This window comes from Neofelis nebulosa, chromosome 4, assembly GCF_028018385.1.
Source record: "Neofelis nebulosa isolate mNeoNeb1 chromosome 4, mNeoNeb1.pri, whole genome shotgun sequence".
NCBI lineage: Eukaryota > Metazoa > Chordata > Mammalia > Carnivora > Felidae > Neofelis > Neofelis nebulosa.
In genome coordinates, this window is record NC_080785.1 from 166,744,653 (window position 1) to 166,756,838 (window position 12,186).

At 62.9% G+C, this 12,186-nt stretch overlaps 2 protein-coding genes across 3 annotated transcripts; both read left to right on the plus strand.

Moving 5' to 3' along the window:
• Nucleotides 1-276: 276 nt before the first annotated feature.
• LRG1 (leucine rich alpha-2-glycoprotein 1) lies at nucleotides 277-3,448 on the plus strand. 2 transcript variants are annotated; one of them, XM_058729028.1, is made up of 2 exons: nucleotides 277-429; nucleotides 1,363-3,448. In XM_058729028.1, exons 1-2 carry the CDS (start codon nucleotides 290-292, stop codon nucleotides 2,372-2,374), a joined length of 1,152 nt encoding a protein of 383 aa, XP_058585011.1. In that variant the 5' UTR covers nucleotides 277-289; the 3' UTR covers nucleotides 2,375-3,448. The 2 variants fall into 2 exon arrangements, with proteins under 2 accessions (XP_058585011.1, XP_058585010.1); XM_058729027.1 differs by lacking the exon at nucleotides 277-429 and adding an exon at nucleotides 439-1,017.
• A 916-nt stretch (nucleotides 3,449-4,364) lies between these two features.
• PLIN5 (perilipin 5) lies at nucleotides 4,365-11,034 on the plus strand. The gene is made up of 7 exons (XM_058729015.1): nucleotides 4,365-4,481; nucleotides 4,996-5,191; nucleotides 5,747-5,829; nucleotides 6,367-6,547; nucleotides 7,854-8,053; nucleotides 9,491-9,607; nucleotides 9,874-11,034. Exons 1-7 carry the CDS (start codon nucleotides 4,407-4,409, stop codon nucleotides 10,402-10,404), a joined length of 1,383 nt encoding a protein of 460 aa, XP_058584998.1. The 5' UTR covers nucleotides 4,365-4,406; the 3' UTR covers nucleotides 10,405-11,034.
• The last annotated feature ends 1,152 nt before the right edge of the window (nucleotides 11,035-12,186 follow it).

Below are 12,186 nucleotides of genomic sequence, written 5' to 3' on the forward strand. Positions count from 1 at the left end.
TTAGATTTATTGCAAAGACTAGCTCTTGCTTAGAGAGCTGTCCCTCCCCTGCCCAGGAACGGAGCCTTGCAAACGTGACCCTTGATTCCTGGAGTGGGGGGAAGTGAGGATTCAGCCCCAGAGACTCTGGGAGTGCCCACCCCCCAAAAGCAGGAATCAGGGGGATGAAACACCAGGGAGAAGCAGGCGGAGAAGGGAGCACGCCCCTCCCCTGCCAGGAAGCAGTTTTGCAATTCTGACCACCCCCTTTCCCCTGCCTGGCTCAGGGCCAGCCACTAACGGGAACAGGATGTGGGTGAGGACTTCCCTGGGGCGGGCGGCCCTGCCCCCAGTCCAGGCAGGTATCAGGCTACCTCACCGGGCTGAGCGAGCCCAGACGGAAAAGAGGGAGGCCATCATGTCTTCTTGGAGGCCACAGCGAAAGCACAGGTGAGTCCCCCCACCCTGCCCATGGTGGGCAGAACTGGATTCCAGGCAGTTCCATCTGATGCACGGAGGTCACGGGGCGAGATGTAGACCCACGGGCTGGAACAGAGCAACAGGCTCTAACTGTGGACAGACTCGCTGTCACTCACCCTTGCTACAGCAGTGCTCCACGGGCCACACAGAGAGCGGGAGGCCCACCAACGCCTCCCGACCAACACCCCACCAGAGGCCTGCCGGAGGGACCGCGAGGGGCAGAAGCCCAGCCCTGGAAGGATTATGGTGCCGCCTGTAAACCACCCCACCCCAGGGTCAAATGCCTGCTCCGATCTGCACAAAGCTGGATGCACTTTCCGTGTTCAGGGTTCCCTTTGGAGCCCTGGGTTGCCCTCGAGCACTTTGGAGCAAGATAGAGCTGGACACAGCAAGTAACCCTGTTTGGCCGGCGCTGGGCAGAAAGGGCAGAAAGTTTCCCAGAGGGGACAACTTGGGAAAGTCGGAGAAAGTTTCACGGGAAAGGGCGCATCGGAGCCGGGGCTTTGCAGGACAGGTAGGAGTTCGCTGCCCCGGCCTTCAACATATGGAGCCGGGGAGGTAAGAAATGACCCAGAAAACAAGCTAGAGCGGAAGGAATTAGCCCTTGTGACTGTAAATAATGAACAACCCGCTGGGGCAAGGCTGGCAGTCAGGGGGGTGGGTAACACTTATGGGTCAGACTGAGAAACGCAGTCTTCAGAGAGTTCGAATTCTCTCTGGAACAACAGCTACCTCTGGCAGCTGTGAGGGGTGAGGGTGGAAGCGAGGAGAGGAACAGGAGGTGACTGCACTCGTCCCGGGGACCAATGCGGTGGCATGGTCTCAGGTGGTAGACAGGAACGGGCTGGCTGATTCTGGGGACGTTTTCACCGAGCCGGGTGTCTCTCCTGTCGTTGCCCGCAGCCCCGGAGGCCTGGACCCCCAGCTTTCTAGAACGCTGCTCCTGCTGCTGCTGTCTACGGCCTCCGCCCAGGAGGTCACCCCCAACCGTGCCGCCTGCGTGGTGTCCCATGCGGTCAACGGCAGCTCCGTCTCCTGCCACCCCCCTGCCCGAATCCCCCGCCGCTTCCCGGCCGACACCGTCTCCCTGGTGGTGGAGTTCTTCAACCTCACGCAGCTGCCAGACGACACCCTCCGGGGCCTCGCTCGCCTCCAGGAGCTGCACCTGTCCAGCAACCAGCTGGAGAGCCTCTCGCCCAACTTCCTGCTGCCTGCACCTCTGCTGCAAGTGCTGGATCTAACCCGCAACCGCCTGGCCCGCCTGCCCCGCGGCCTCTCCCAGGCCTCGGGTGCTCTCCACACCCTGGTGCTGAAGGAAAACCAGCTGGAGGCTCTGGAGCCCTCGTGGCTGCTGGGCCCGAAGGCCCTGCGGCATCTGGACCTTTCCGAAAACCGCCTCCAGACCCTGCCCCCGGGGCTGTTGGCCCACGTCACCTCCCTGCGCATCCTTGACCTCAGCAATAACCAGTTGAAGGCTTTGCCCCCAGACCTTCTGAAAGGCCCCCTGCGGTTGGAAAGGCTGCATCTGGAAGGCAACAGACTGCAGGTGCTTGGCGAGGGGCTCCTGGCACCCCAGCCAGACCTCCGCTACCTTTTCCTGAATGACAACAAGCTGGCCACCGTGGCAGCGGGCGCCCTCCGGGGTCTGCGGCAGCTGGACTTCCTGGATCTGTCCAACAACTTGCTTACCGGCACGCCTAAGGGGCTCTGGACATCCCTGGGGCAGCCCGCCCGGGACATGAAGGATGGCTTTGACATCTCTGGTAACCCCTGGATCTGTGATGGGAACCTGGAAGACCTCTACGGGTGGCTTGTGGCCAATAAAGACAGGATGTTCTCTGGGAACGCGACGCGCTGCGCTGGGCCTGAAGCCTGGAAGGGCCAGATGCTCCTGGTTGCAGCTGAGTCCCACTGAGGCCTGGGGCTGGGCTGGGGAGACAGGCCTGGGAGCACGCTGCCTGCTACTTGGCAAAGAATTCACCTCCAGCTTTCCAGAGCTGCTGGCTGGACCCGCCTTGGGCTCTCTGGCCTCCTGGTACCCTCTCCCAAGAAAGCCTTTCCCTGTTTTCCGGATCTCTTGGCCTCCAGGCGCCCCCAGCCTGCACGGCCTCCCTCTGGCCCAGCCCTGGCCACACTGGGGTTGTCTCTGTCTGGCTCTGTCTCCCCCACTTTGAGGGGCTCTCCGAATGCAGGGCCTGGGGCTGGGGTGCCTTCTAGCCAGCATCACTCAGTTTGGGGTCAGAACGGAGGGGTTAATAAATAACTGTGGAAAGGGACTGGGCGTACTGGAATTCAGTGTTACAGGCATCTCCCAAGTTGACTTCCTAGGTCTCCAGGAGGAAGGAGAAGGAAAGAAGAAAGAGGAGAGACCCAGGGCCTGGGGGCGCAGGACACAAGCTTCTAGAGCTCCTAAAGGGATTGCAGTTGGGATATGATGGTCTGTGGCTTCCCCTCTCCCTCCCCCCATCCAGGACTTAACTCCAAATAAAACCCTGACCGTTGCCCAGAGTGTCATTTGACCGGTGGATTCCTGCCACAGCTGTGTCCTGGGGAAGGTTTAAATTAAACTGGATGCTTCAGGTCTCCAAACAATTCATCATGCTGGCCGGTGACAACCTAGGGGGATAGCCACCCAGGGCAGGCCTGAGCAGGCTGGGCGAAGCTGAAGGCCGTGTTCTCCCAACTCGCAACCTTGAGCCACCTGCTGACACAGGGCTGGGCATGCCGGAGCCCGAGTCAGACTTGGGGGACCCCTGGGTGTTTGGGGGACATGCCCAGTGTTTTCAGCTCCCTGGAAGGAGGGTCGTTGGTGGTCATTCCAGGTATGATGACGAAAGCCAGGGAGGGGCCTGGAGTCTGGCAGAGAGGGGTTTGAATCGGATCCCTCAATTTGCTCATCTGTAAAATGGGGATCCAAGGGAACGGGCCGGCCTGAATCCTGGCTGAGTTCCACGGCAGAGTTTTCTAAATAAAAACGCCTTGAAGACTTGCCCAAAGTCACTCCTCAGCGAGGGGGTGGGGGCTGTGATCGCCCTCCACCGTCTGCGTGGCAACGGCAGGGTGACGGGTGGCCAAACCTGGTCAACGGAAGTAGTCCAATCCTGGGGCATCCAGCGCCCCCCAAGTTACCATGACAACCGCGGAGCGCCGGCGAGAACCCCAGGGAAGCGCCGGGAGGTGGGCGGGTGGGCTGGGTCGCTGGAGCCCCGCCCCCGGGCCACGCCTCCGCACGGCCTCTCCCCATTGGTCAGTAGGGAAGGCCCCACCCTCCCCCTCCAAGAGGCTATAAGGCGGGCGGGGCCGGCGGTGGGCGGAGCCTGGAGCCCTAGTCGGGGGTCGGCGGCGGCGGCCGGGGGCTGTGGCTGCGCGCGCGCCCGGGTGAGTGCCACGTGGGGGCGTCCGGGAGGACCCCGCAGGTTGGGGGCTCCTGATCGGGTGGCCGGGAGAGGACCCAGCGGCGTGACAGGGGCGGGGGGTGAAGGGCTGGAGCAGGTGGCCGAGACCCTTGGCCCAGTTGGCTAAAGCTCAGGACCCAGTTGAGCGGCGACCAGGGCCCTGAGGGCACAGGGTGGGGAGAGGGGAAGAACTTCGAGCGAGCGGGGAGTCTCGGGTCGAACTCCCCACTCTGAGCCTGCTCAGATGTGTGGTCCTGGAAGCAGCATGGACCTCACCTCTGGGTGCCTCAGTTTCCCTGTCAGTCTTTAGGTTTATTGGGATCCCGCAGCTACCACCTCCACCCCTGCAGGGGGCTGTGCACCCAGTGTGTGCAGAGCCCTGTGCATCCAGTGTCCGTGTCCCTCACGACGCTGCGAGGAAGGGTACTATCATAACTCTGTTTTGAGGAAACGGAGGTTCCAGGAGGGAACAATACTTTGCCCAGGTCGCAAAGCCCAGCGGGACAGAGCCCAAGGCCTGGAAGGCCCTCCCACTCGGCCCTGCCCCTCAGGATGTCTGCAGCCGACATGTCAGGAGATGAGCCTGTGCGGCCCCCCCGAGACAGCCTGTGGGAGCAGGACAGGCAGGTGAGGGGCCGCCCCTCCCGAGGACAGGGGCACAGGGAGGGGTGGGGGGACTGTCCCTCCCGGGACAGTTTCGGGCCAGGGGCGCCCTCCCATGCCCATCCTTGCTGGGCCTTGCGGGGGAGGGCTGCTGGCACACGCTACCCACCTCCCAGGGGGGCGCGGTGAGGCCCCGGGGGCGGGAGCATCTCTGCCGCCACACCCGGCTCCCCCTCCCCCACCTCGGGGTCTCTGCCCGGGTCTGTCTCTGTGCCCACCGTCTCGGCGCTCTCAACGGCAGCAGCACGAGTGACAGCGATCACCGGACCTGCTCTGCACCGGTCCCCGTTCCCCGCGCTTCGCGCACGTCGGCTCCTTGAATCTCCCGGCTCTAGAAACCCATTTTACAGATGGGGAGGCCGGAGCCCCAAGCTAAGCGTGCAGCCCCCCCCGCCCCCCCCACCCGCTCGCTCGCCCCTCAACCCGGCCGAGCTCCCCGCATCCCCTCGGGCCCCTCTGATGCCACCCGTCCCCGCAGAACGTGGTACAGCGTGTGGTGGCCCTGCCCCTGGTCAGGACCACGTGCGCCGCCGTCTTGGAGGCTTACAGTGCCGCTAAGGACAGGCACCCGCTGCTGGGCTCCGCCTGCCGCCTGGCCGAGCACTGCGTGAGTGACCTGACCGCCCGTGCCCTGGACCACGCCCAGCCGCTCCTGAGCCACCTGCAGCCCCAGCGTGAGCACCCCCCCTCCCCGCCACCGCGTCCCTGGGTCCTGCCTTTGACCTCCTGGACCTCCACCCTTAGCTGTCTGCTTGTGGCCCCCTCATTCTGTGTCCTGACGCCCTCCCTCGCGGCCTGACGTACCTCAGGTATCTCCCTCCCCATCTGCCTCTCTGTCCTTGCCTCTGCGTGTCCTGAGCCCCACGTGCCCCCCCCCCCCGCCCGGACTCCTGTGATCAGCTGAGGGGTCCAACCTGACAGACGGGTGGGGGGCACAAGACCCTTGGCCTCCCGTCTGACCCAGGAAGGGGGTCACCCCCTCCACTCGAGGCCTCCCCCGCCTCCTTCTCAGCCAGTGTGCGTGACCTTGAGCCTGCTCTCTGGGGCATCTGAGCCGGCCCTGGGCGAGGAGTCACCAGGGGCTGAGGCGGGGAGGGAAGCGCAGGTGGGGCCCGGCCTGGTGACCCACCCACACCCTAAGTGTCCCCAGCCCCTCCCAGGGTGGCCCGGGCCTCCCTCTGCCTCTCCCTACGTGTCCCTCCCTCACTCCCTGACCCTCCCCCCTCCAGTGGCCTCCGTGAACAATCTCGCCTGCAGGGGTCTGGACAAGCTGGAAGAGAAGTTGCCCTTTCTCCAGCAACCTTCGGAGACGGTGCCGTGGGGACCCAGAGGGGGCTGGGGGTGGGAAGGAGCAGGGTAACCTCCTCCGGGACCGGACCGGTGGGGACTGCACCAGCCAGATTAAAAGAATCAGCACCCGGGGCGGGGGAGAGGGGAAAGGGGTGACAGGCATTGAGGGCACTTGTTGGAATGAGCCCTGGGTGTTGTATGGAAGCCAATTTGACAATAAATTACATTTAAGAATAGAATAGAATAGAATAGAATAGGAGTAGAGTAGAATAAAGAAATTGAAAAAAACCCAAAAGTAATAATAATAAACAGCACCCGAGTTTACTGAGCACTTAACATGTGCCAGGTGGTGCTGGTAACGCCTTCCACGACCCTGTAAGGGAGAACTTTCTTACTTGCCTCCATGTTTTAGAGGGGAAACTGAGTCCCAGAGCCAGGAAGGGCCAGGGACCCTGGGCACCCGGCCCCAAGGAGCTGGGGGAAGGGAAGGGAAGGGAAGGGAAGGGAAGGGAAGGGAAGGGAAGGGAGCCCAAACCTGGAAGGGGACCCCTCTCAGCAGGTGGTGACCTCGGCCAAGGACACGGTGGCCAGCAGTGTGACGGGCGTGGTGGGCCTGGCCCGGCAGAGCCGCCGCTGGAGTGTGGACCTGAAGCGCTCCGTGAGCCACGCCGTGGATGTCGTGCTGGGCAAGTCGGAGGAGCTGGTGGACCACTTCCTGCCCATGACCGAGGATGAGCTCGGTGAGCCCGGCTCGCGCCCACCCTGCCCCCGAATCCTTCTGCCCACTCCCCACCCCCAGAGGTTACGGATCAGAGAAGCCCGGGACTTGGCCAGGGCCACGCAGCAGTTCAGGAGGAACCGCACGGGGCTGGAGCCCAGGCCTGAGCCCCCCCGGGCATTCCCACGGCCCCCCGCCCCACCCCCTGCGAGAAACCAGACCACGCAGACCCTAGGGGTGTACGGGGCTTGCAGACTTGAGGGCCCCGGTCTCAAACCGGTGTCCCCTCCGATGGTCACACTGGCCTAAGCAGTGCCTTTAAAATGCTTTAGTGCATCGTGTGCATTTAACAATCAGATTTTGCCCTACAAGTCCTGATTTGTGGCTGGTCCTCAAAAACTAAACACTTGGGCTGAACGGCATCTGCCCCTTCATACGGTTCCCGTAGCCCCACCATTGTCACAGGGCTCCAGGCTGGCTCAGTCAGTGGAGCATGTGACTCTTGATCTTGGGTTTGTAAGTTCGAGCCACACGTTGGGGGTAGAGATTACTTAAAAAAAAGAAAAAAATCTTAAAAAAGCAAAACAAAAAAACAGCATTCTCCAGCTTTCTACATCTTGTTTCTGACCCCAGAGACGAACTGACTTCTTTCAACCCCTGCTTTAGGGGGGGCGAGAAGAACATGTCGATGCACTCCCTCCTCTGCAGAAAGGCTTGGAGGCATTTATGAGGCACCTACTGTGTGCCGAGCGTTTGTAGCATACCCTTTTTTTTTTGGGGGGGGGATTTTTTTAAAGTTTATTTTGAGAGATCGCTTCTTGGCCTTTTGGCTAAGATCAAGTGTAGTAAAGTTTATTTTGAGAGAGAGAGAGAGAATGGGGGAGGGGTGGAGAGAGGGAGAGAGAGAATCCCAAGCAGGCGCCTCACCATCAGCGCGGAGCCCGACGCGGGGCTGGAACTCACAAACCATGAGATCACGGACCTGAGCCAAAGTCAAGAGTCGGACGCTTACGCAGCTGAGCCACCCAGCTCCCCATAGTATATTCTTAACAAACCGTTTCACAGAGGGGCTAAGAGTGTCTGGGTTGGAATCCCAGGTCTGCCTCTTGCACACTGTGGGGCTTCATCGCCCCTTGCCTCAGTGTTCCTCATCTGTAAATGGGGCTAATGATAGTGCCTACGTCATAGGGTTTGGGGAAATGAGTTGATGTCCCTAAAGGAAAACTATAAATTTGGGAGCCCGCGGGCTCGTCAACGCACAAGGAGGGTGAGCAGACGTGGAGGGGGCGGCCATGCTGACCCCCATCTCCCACCGTCCCGTCCTCCAGCGGCCCTGGCAGCGGAGGCCGAGGGCCCGGAAGTGGGGTCCGTGGAGGAGCAGAGGAGACGACAGGGCTATTTTGTGCGCCTGGGCTCCCTGTCGGCGCGGCTCCGCCACCTGGCGTATGAACACTCTCTGGGGAAACTGAGGCAGAAGAAACACCACGCCCAGGACACGCTGGCCCAGCTGCAGGAGACACTGGAGTTGGTGAGATCCTTCCGTTCACTCCCTCCCCGTGATGCGGGCCGGTGAGCGTGGCTCGAGTGCCAGCTGGGGACCTGGTCCTGAGCTGGTCTGACGGGGGAGGCAAAGCCGGGCTCAGCTGCCTCCAGCCCGGTGTGTTCAAGGCTGGGGCGGAGAGGGCACATGGGTCTGGGGAAGCTCAGGGGGGTCGAGGTTCAGCCTGGGGAGACAGGAAGGGGCTTCGGTGGGGGGAGAGCCAGTAGGAGCTGGAATTTACAGGTAGTTAAAGTAGTTCAGGAGAGAAAGAAAACACCCCTCCCCTTGCTTTCCTGCCACCAATCCCGATCCACTCCAGCTTTTAGGTTCCAGTCTCTGCCCTCACTGTGTGTCCCTCCCTGCTCCAAAGGAACACGGAGCCCCCACTTTTTTTTTTTTTAACTGTATTTATTTTGAGAGAGAGAAAACATGAGCAGGGGAGGGGAGGAGGGAGAGAGAGAATCCCAAGCAAGCTCTGCACGCTCAGCGCAGAGCCCCCGGCGGGGCTCGAACTCACAAACCGGGAGATCGTGACCTGAGCGGAAGAAGTCAGAGCTTAACCCACCGAGCCACCCAGGGGCCCTCGGGAGCTTCCGCTTGGCTCAGTTTGATGACGTCAGACACCCCCAACCTGCTCCCGCATCTGAACCTCCATTCACCTGGGGGGGGGGGGGGTCAGGTCTCGACTTCCCGCTTCTCCGCACCCACATCAGACACCTCAGCCGGGATGCTGGCTCCGCCCACAGATCCCCTCCCCCTTCCTCACCCCCAGGTCCAGCCCCCCAAGCGGCACCTGGTCCCCCAGCTCCGTCCGGGTCCCAGGCTGTCGTCCCCGCAGCAGCCACCAGAGGGCGCCGATGAGCGCCCGAGTGGGTTTCTATCCCTGAACACCATGTCCTCAAGGTCAGGTGTCAGAATGGGCTTCCTTTTTAAGGCTGAATAATACTCGAGTACAGATGGACCACAATTCCTGTTTGTCTTCTAATACCTGCCCCGTCCTGGGCACCGAAGGCACAGTGGCCCCGTCAGGACGCTCAAAGCGCAGTAGGGGAATGAAGGTCATGATGAAAAAACATACCAGGCGCTGCGGCATCTGCCCAGCCAGGAGGCAGGGAGGGAAGACTTCCGTCCGGTCCGCTCGGAAACACTGGCATGAGCCAGGCAGGGGTGTGGGGCGGAGGGAGGAGTGCACCTAGCCCACCGGCCAGCGTGGCCGAAGTGAGTCTGAGCGACGGCGGAACCGCGAGTGGCGGCGTCTGGCCAAGAGCAGAGGAGAGAACGGGCCGGTTGGCCAGGCTGGATCAGCAGGGGAAGGTTGCAGGGAAGAATGTTCTCTACATGGTTATCGAGACCAGATCCACGCTAGGGTCCTGGCTCCCCCGAGCCCCCGGATCCTCAGCTGCACCCCCGCCCCTGTCCCCTCAGATCAACCTCATGCAGTGTGGGGCCACACCCACTGCCCCCGCCCGTCCTGGGAAGGTGCACGAGCTCTGGGAGGACTGGAGCCAGCGCTCCCCAGAAAACGGCCGTCGCCGCAGCCAGGTAGGGTGGCGGCGAGAGGGTGGGCGGGGGTGCGAGGGGGCGTTCTGGATCTATCCAGGGTGGCGGGGAGGGGGGGGAGGGGTGGGGCCGGGCTCCAGCCGTCTCAAACCAAGGGCTGAGGTCAGCGGTTTGGAGTGTCCACGGGGAAGCTGGCCGGATGGTCCTACGGGGTGCCCTGTGGGGAAACTGAGGCAGGGCGCTGGTCCTGGGGTGGGGGGGGCGGGCGCGCCCATCTGGGACGCTGAGGCCCCTCCCCTCCCCCGCAGGCAGAGCTGGAGACGCTGGTCCTGTCCCGGAGTCTGATGCGGGAGCTGCAGGGCACAATGGACGCGCTGGAGACCAGCGTGCGGGGCCTGCCCCCCAGCGCCCGGGAGAAGGTGGCCGAGGTGCGGCGCAGCGTGGACGCCCTGCAGTCCGCGTTCGCCGACGCCCGCTGCTTCGGCGATGTGCCGGCGGCCGCCCTGGCCGAGGGCCGGGGCAGCGTGGCCCGGGCCCACGCCTGCGTGGACGAGCTCCTGGAGCTGGTGGTGCAGGCCGTGCCGCTGCCCTGGCTGGTGGGGCCCTTCGCGCCCATCCTCGTGGAGCGGCCCGCGCCCCCGCCTGACCTGGAGGCTCTGGTGGACGAGGTCGTGGGGGGCCCTGACCCCCGCTGGGCTCACCTGGACTGGCCGGCCCAGCAGAGAGCCTGGGAAGCCGAGCACGGGGACGGGCCAGCCCTCCCAGGCGACACTTCCAAGGAGGAACCCACGCCCCCCAGCCGCGCCAAGCACACCCTGATGCCAGAGCTGGACTTCTGACCAGATGGGGCCACGGGGCAGCAGACGCGGCCCTCGGGAGGTCGCCCTGCACCCCACCCCCACCCCCCGAGGTCCCTGCTGCCCCCTAGTGGCCATGCACGTGCAGTAACAGGCCGCAAGGGGGAGGTCGCCCTGCCCCCCTCCAGGTCCCCGCTGCCCCCTAGTGGCCATGAATATGCACTAACGGACTGCGCGGTGGCCTTGGCCCAGGTGCGCGGTGGGGGTGGGGGGCTAAATTCAGACGCCTAGACCAGCTTCACTGATCTCAGACGCTCCCCAGTCTTTCCCTTGGACACAGGGGGACTGGAACCCAATTCAGGTCTCATTAGCCCCAAGCTGGGTGCCTCTGTCTGTGGTCCCCGGCCCTGCACCCCCCAAAAAAGCGGATCAAAACTCCCCAAAGAAACTCAGTTTGCCCAGCGGCTGTCTGGGGGTTTGGAAAAGTAGGCACCCTCCCTCCACACCACCCCCCCCCCCCCCCGCCCCAGCTTGTACATCCTGGACGGGGCGGGGTGGGGGGAGGGGGGAGTCCCTGAGAATGTCCAGCTTCATCCGCTGGGCCTGCTGGATCCACGTGATTTGCCCTTTGGGGTCCACGCTCCAGAATAAAGGTGCTTTGTGTTGTCCAAAGGCCTATGGCCTCCGTTCGGGTCGGGGTGGGTGTTGGTTCCAGGGTGCGGGGGGCCTCGGGCGTGTGGGGCCGCAAGGCCCAAGCCAGGGTTCAAGGTTTGAAAGGAGTGATTCTCCTCCCCGGGCCTGCGGGGGCTCATCGTGCTGCGATTCCTCCAGCCGCACTGGTCCGAATGGGGCCGACCGAGGTAGGGGAAGGGCCACAGGCCAGTCTCCTGGGGGCCCTCCCATCCTTTCACCGAATTCTCAGCCGCCCCCGAGACTCCCCTGTGGCCGGGTGGGGTGTTAGGAAACCACAGTCTGATGTGGTGAGGTCAGGGTGCCCCCTGGCTTCCCTAGGACCCGGCCCAGGGGCGGTTCTGGGAGGTTGGACCACTTCCCACCGGCCGGATTCACTTCCCTGCCCCTGCGTAGAAACCTCCATGGCTCCCAGTCACCCTCAGACCAAATATCCAAACTCCTTTGCTGAGGCCGTGCCCTCCCACCCTCCCACCCGTCTCTCGGACTCGTCCATCTTGGAGCCCCAGCTCCAATGCCGCCGCCTCCAGGAAGCTCTCCCTCACTCCACCCCGGTGGCCTAGCTCTGACAGTCCACAGTCCACCTTCTTGGGACTCCAAGCCCCCTCCACCTGCACTTGGAGCCACAGGCAACCTTGCCTTCTCTTCCCCTGGTGAGGCTGGGGGCTCCCGGAGGGCCAGGCTAGGTGAGGATGGGCAGAATGGCACACAGGAAGGGCATTTTGGCAGAGGGAAGGGCTCAGGCAGAGGCACGGCGGTGGGGGAATCAGTCTGACAGGAACAGAGTGGGGAGAGAAAGATAATGGGTCGAGGTAAGTCTGGGAGTGGGGGGAGCAGGAGATAAGGTCCTGGGGTTGAGTCTCAGCCTTGCCTACGCCTGGGTGGGCAAGCTCCTTCCCTTGCTGAGCTGTGCCCGGCAGGGAGCAAACCAGATACGAATCCTGCCCTCGGGGACCCTACAATACAGTGGGAGAGACAGACGATAAACAAGAAACAGACGGAAACCATCTTGGTGTTAGTAGGGGATGAAAAACATAACAGGGCTGAGGGATGGGGAGCGTGTGAGGGCAGGAGGAGGGGTGTATATTTTTTAACAGGGGACGAAGGGGCCAAGAAGACTTGTCTGAGGAGGTG

What these genes read in the sequence shown, in the direction of transcription:
- LRG1 (XM_058729027.1), top strand. Translation starts at nt 740, where the DNA reads ATGCCTGCTCCGATCTGCACAAAGCTGGATGCACTTTCCGTGTTCAGG. An exon ending in CAACATATGGAGCCGGGGAG is followed by an intron (nt 1,018 to 1,362) that starts GTAAGAAATGAC and finishes CGTTGCCCGCAG; the next exon opens with CCCCGGAGGCCTGGACCCCC.
- PLIN5 (XM_058729015.1), top strand. Translation starts at nt 4,407, where the DNA reads ATGTCTGCAGCCGACATGTCAGGAGATGAGCCTGTGCGGCCCCCCCGA. An exon ending in TCCAGCAACCTTCGGAGACG is followed by an intron (nt 5,830 to 6,366) that starts GTGCCGTGGGGA and finishes CCCTCTCAGCAG; the next exon opens with GTGGTGACCTCGGCCAAGGA. An exon ending in CATGACCGAGGATGAGCTCG is followed by an intron (nt 6,548 to 7,853) that starts GTGAGCCCGGCT and finishes CCCGTCCTCCAG; the next exon opens with CGGCCCTGGCAGCGGAGGCC.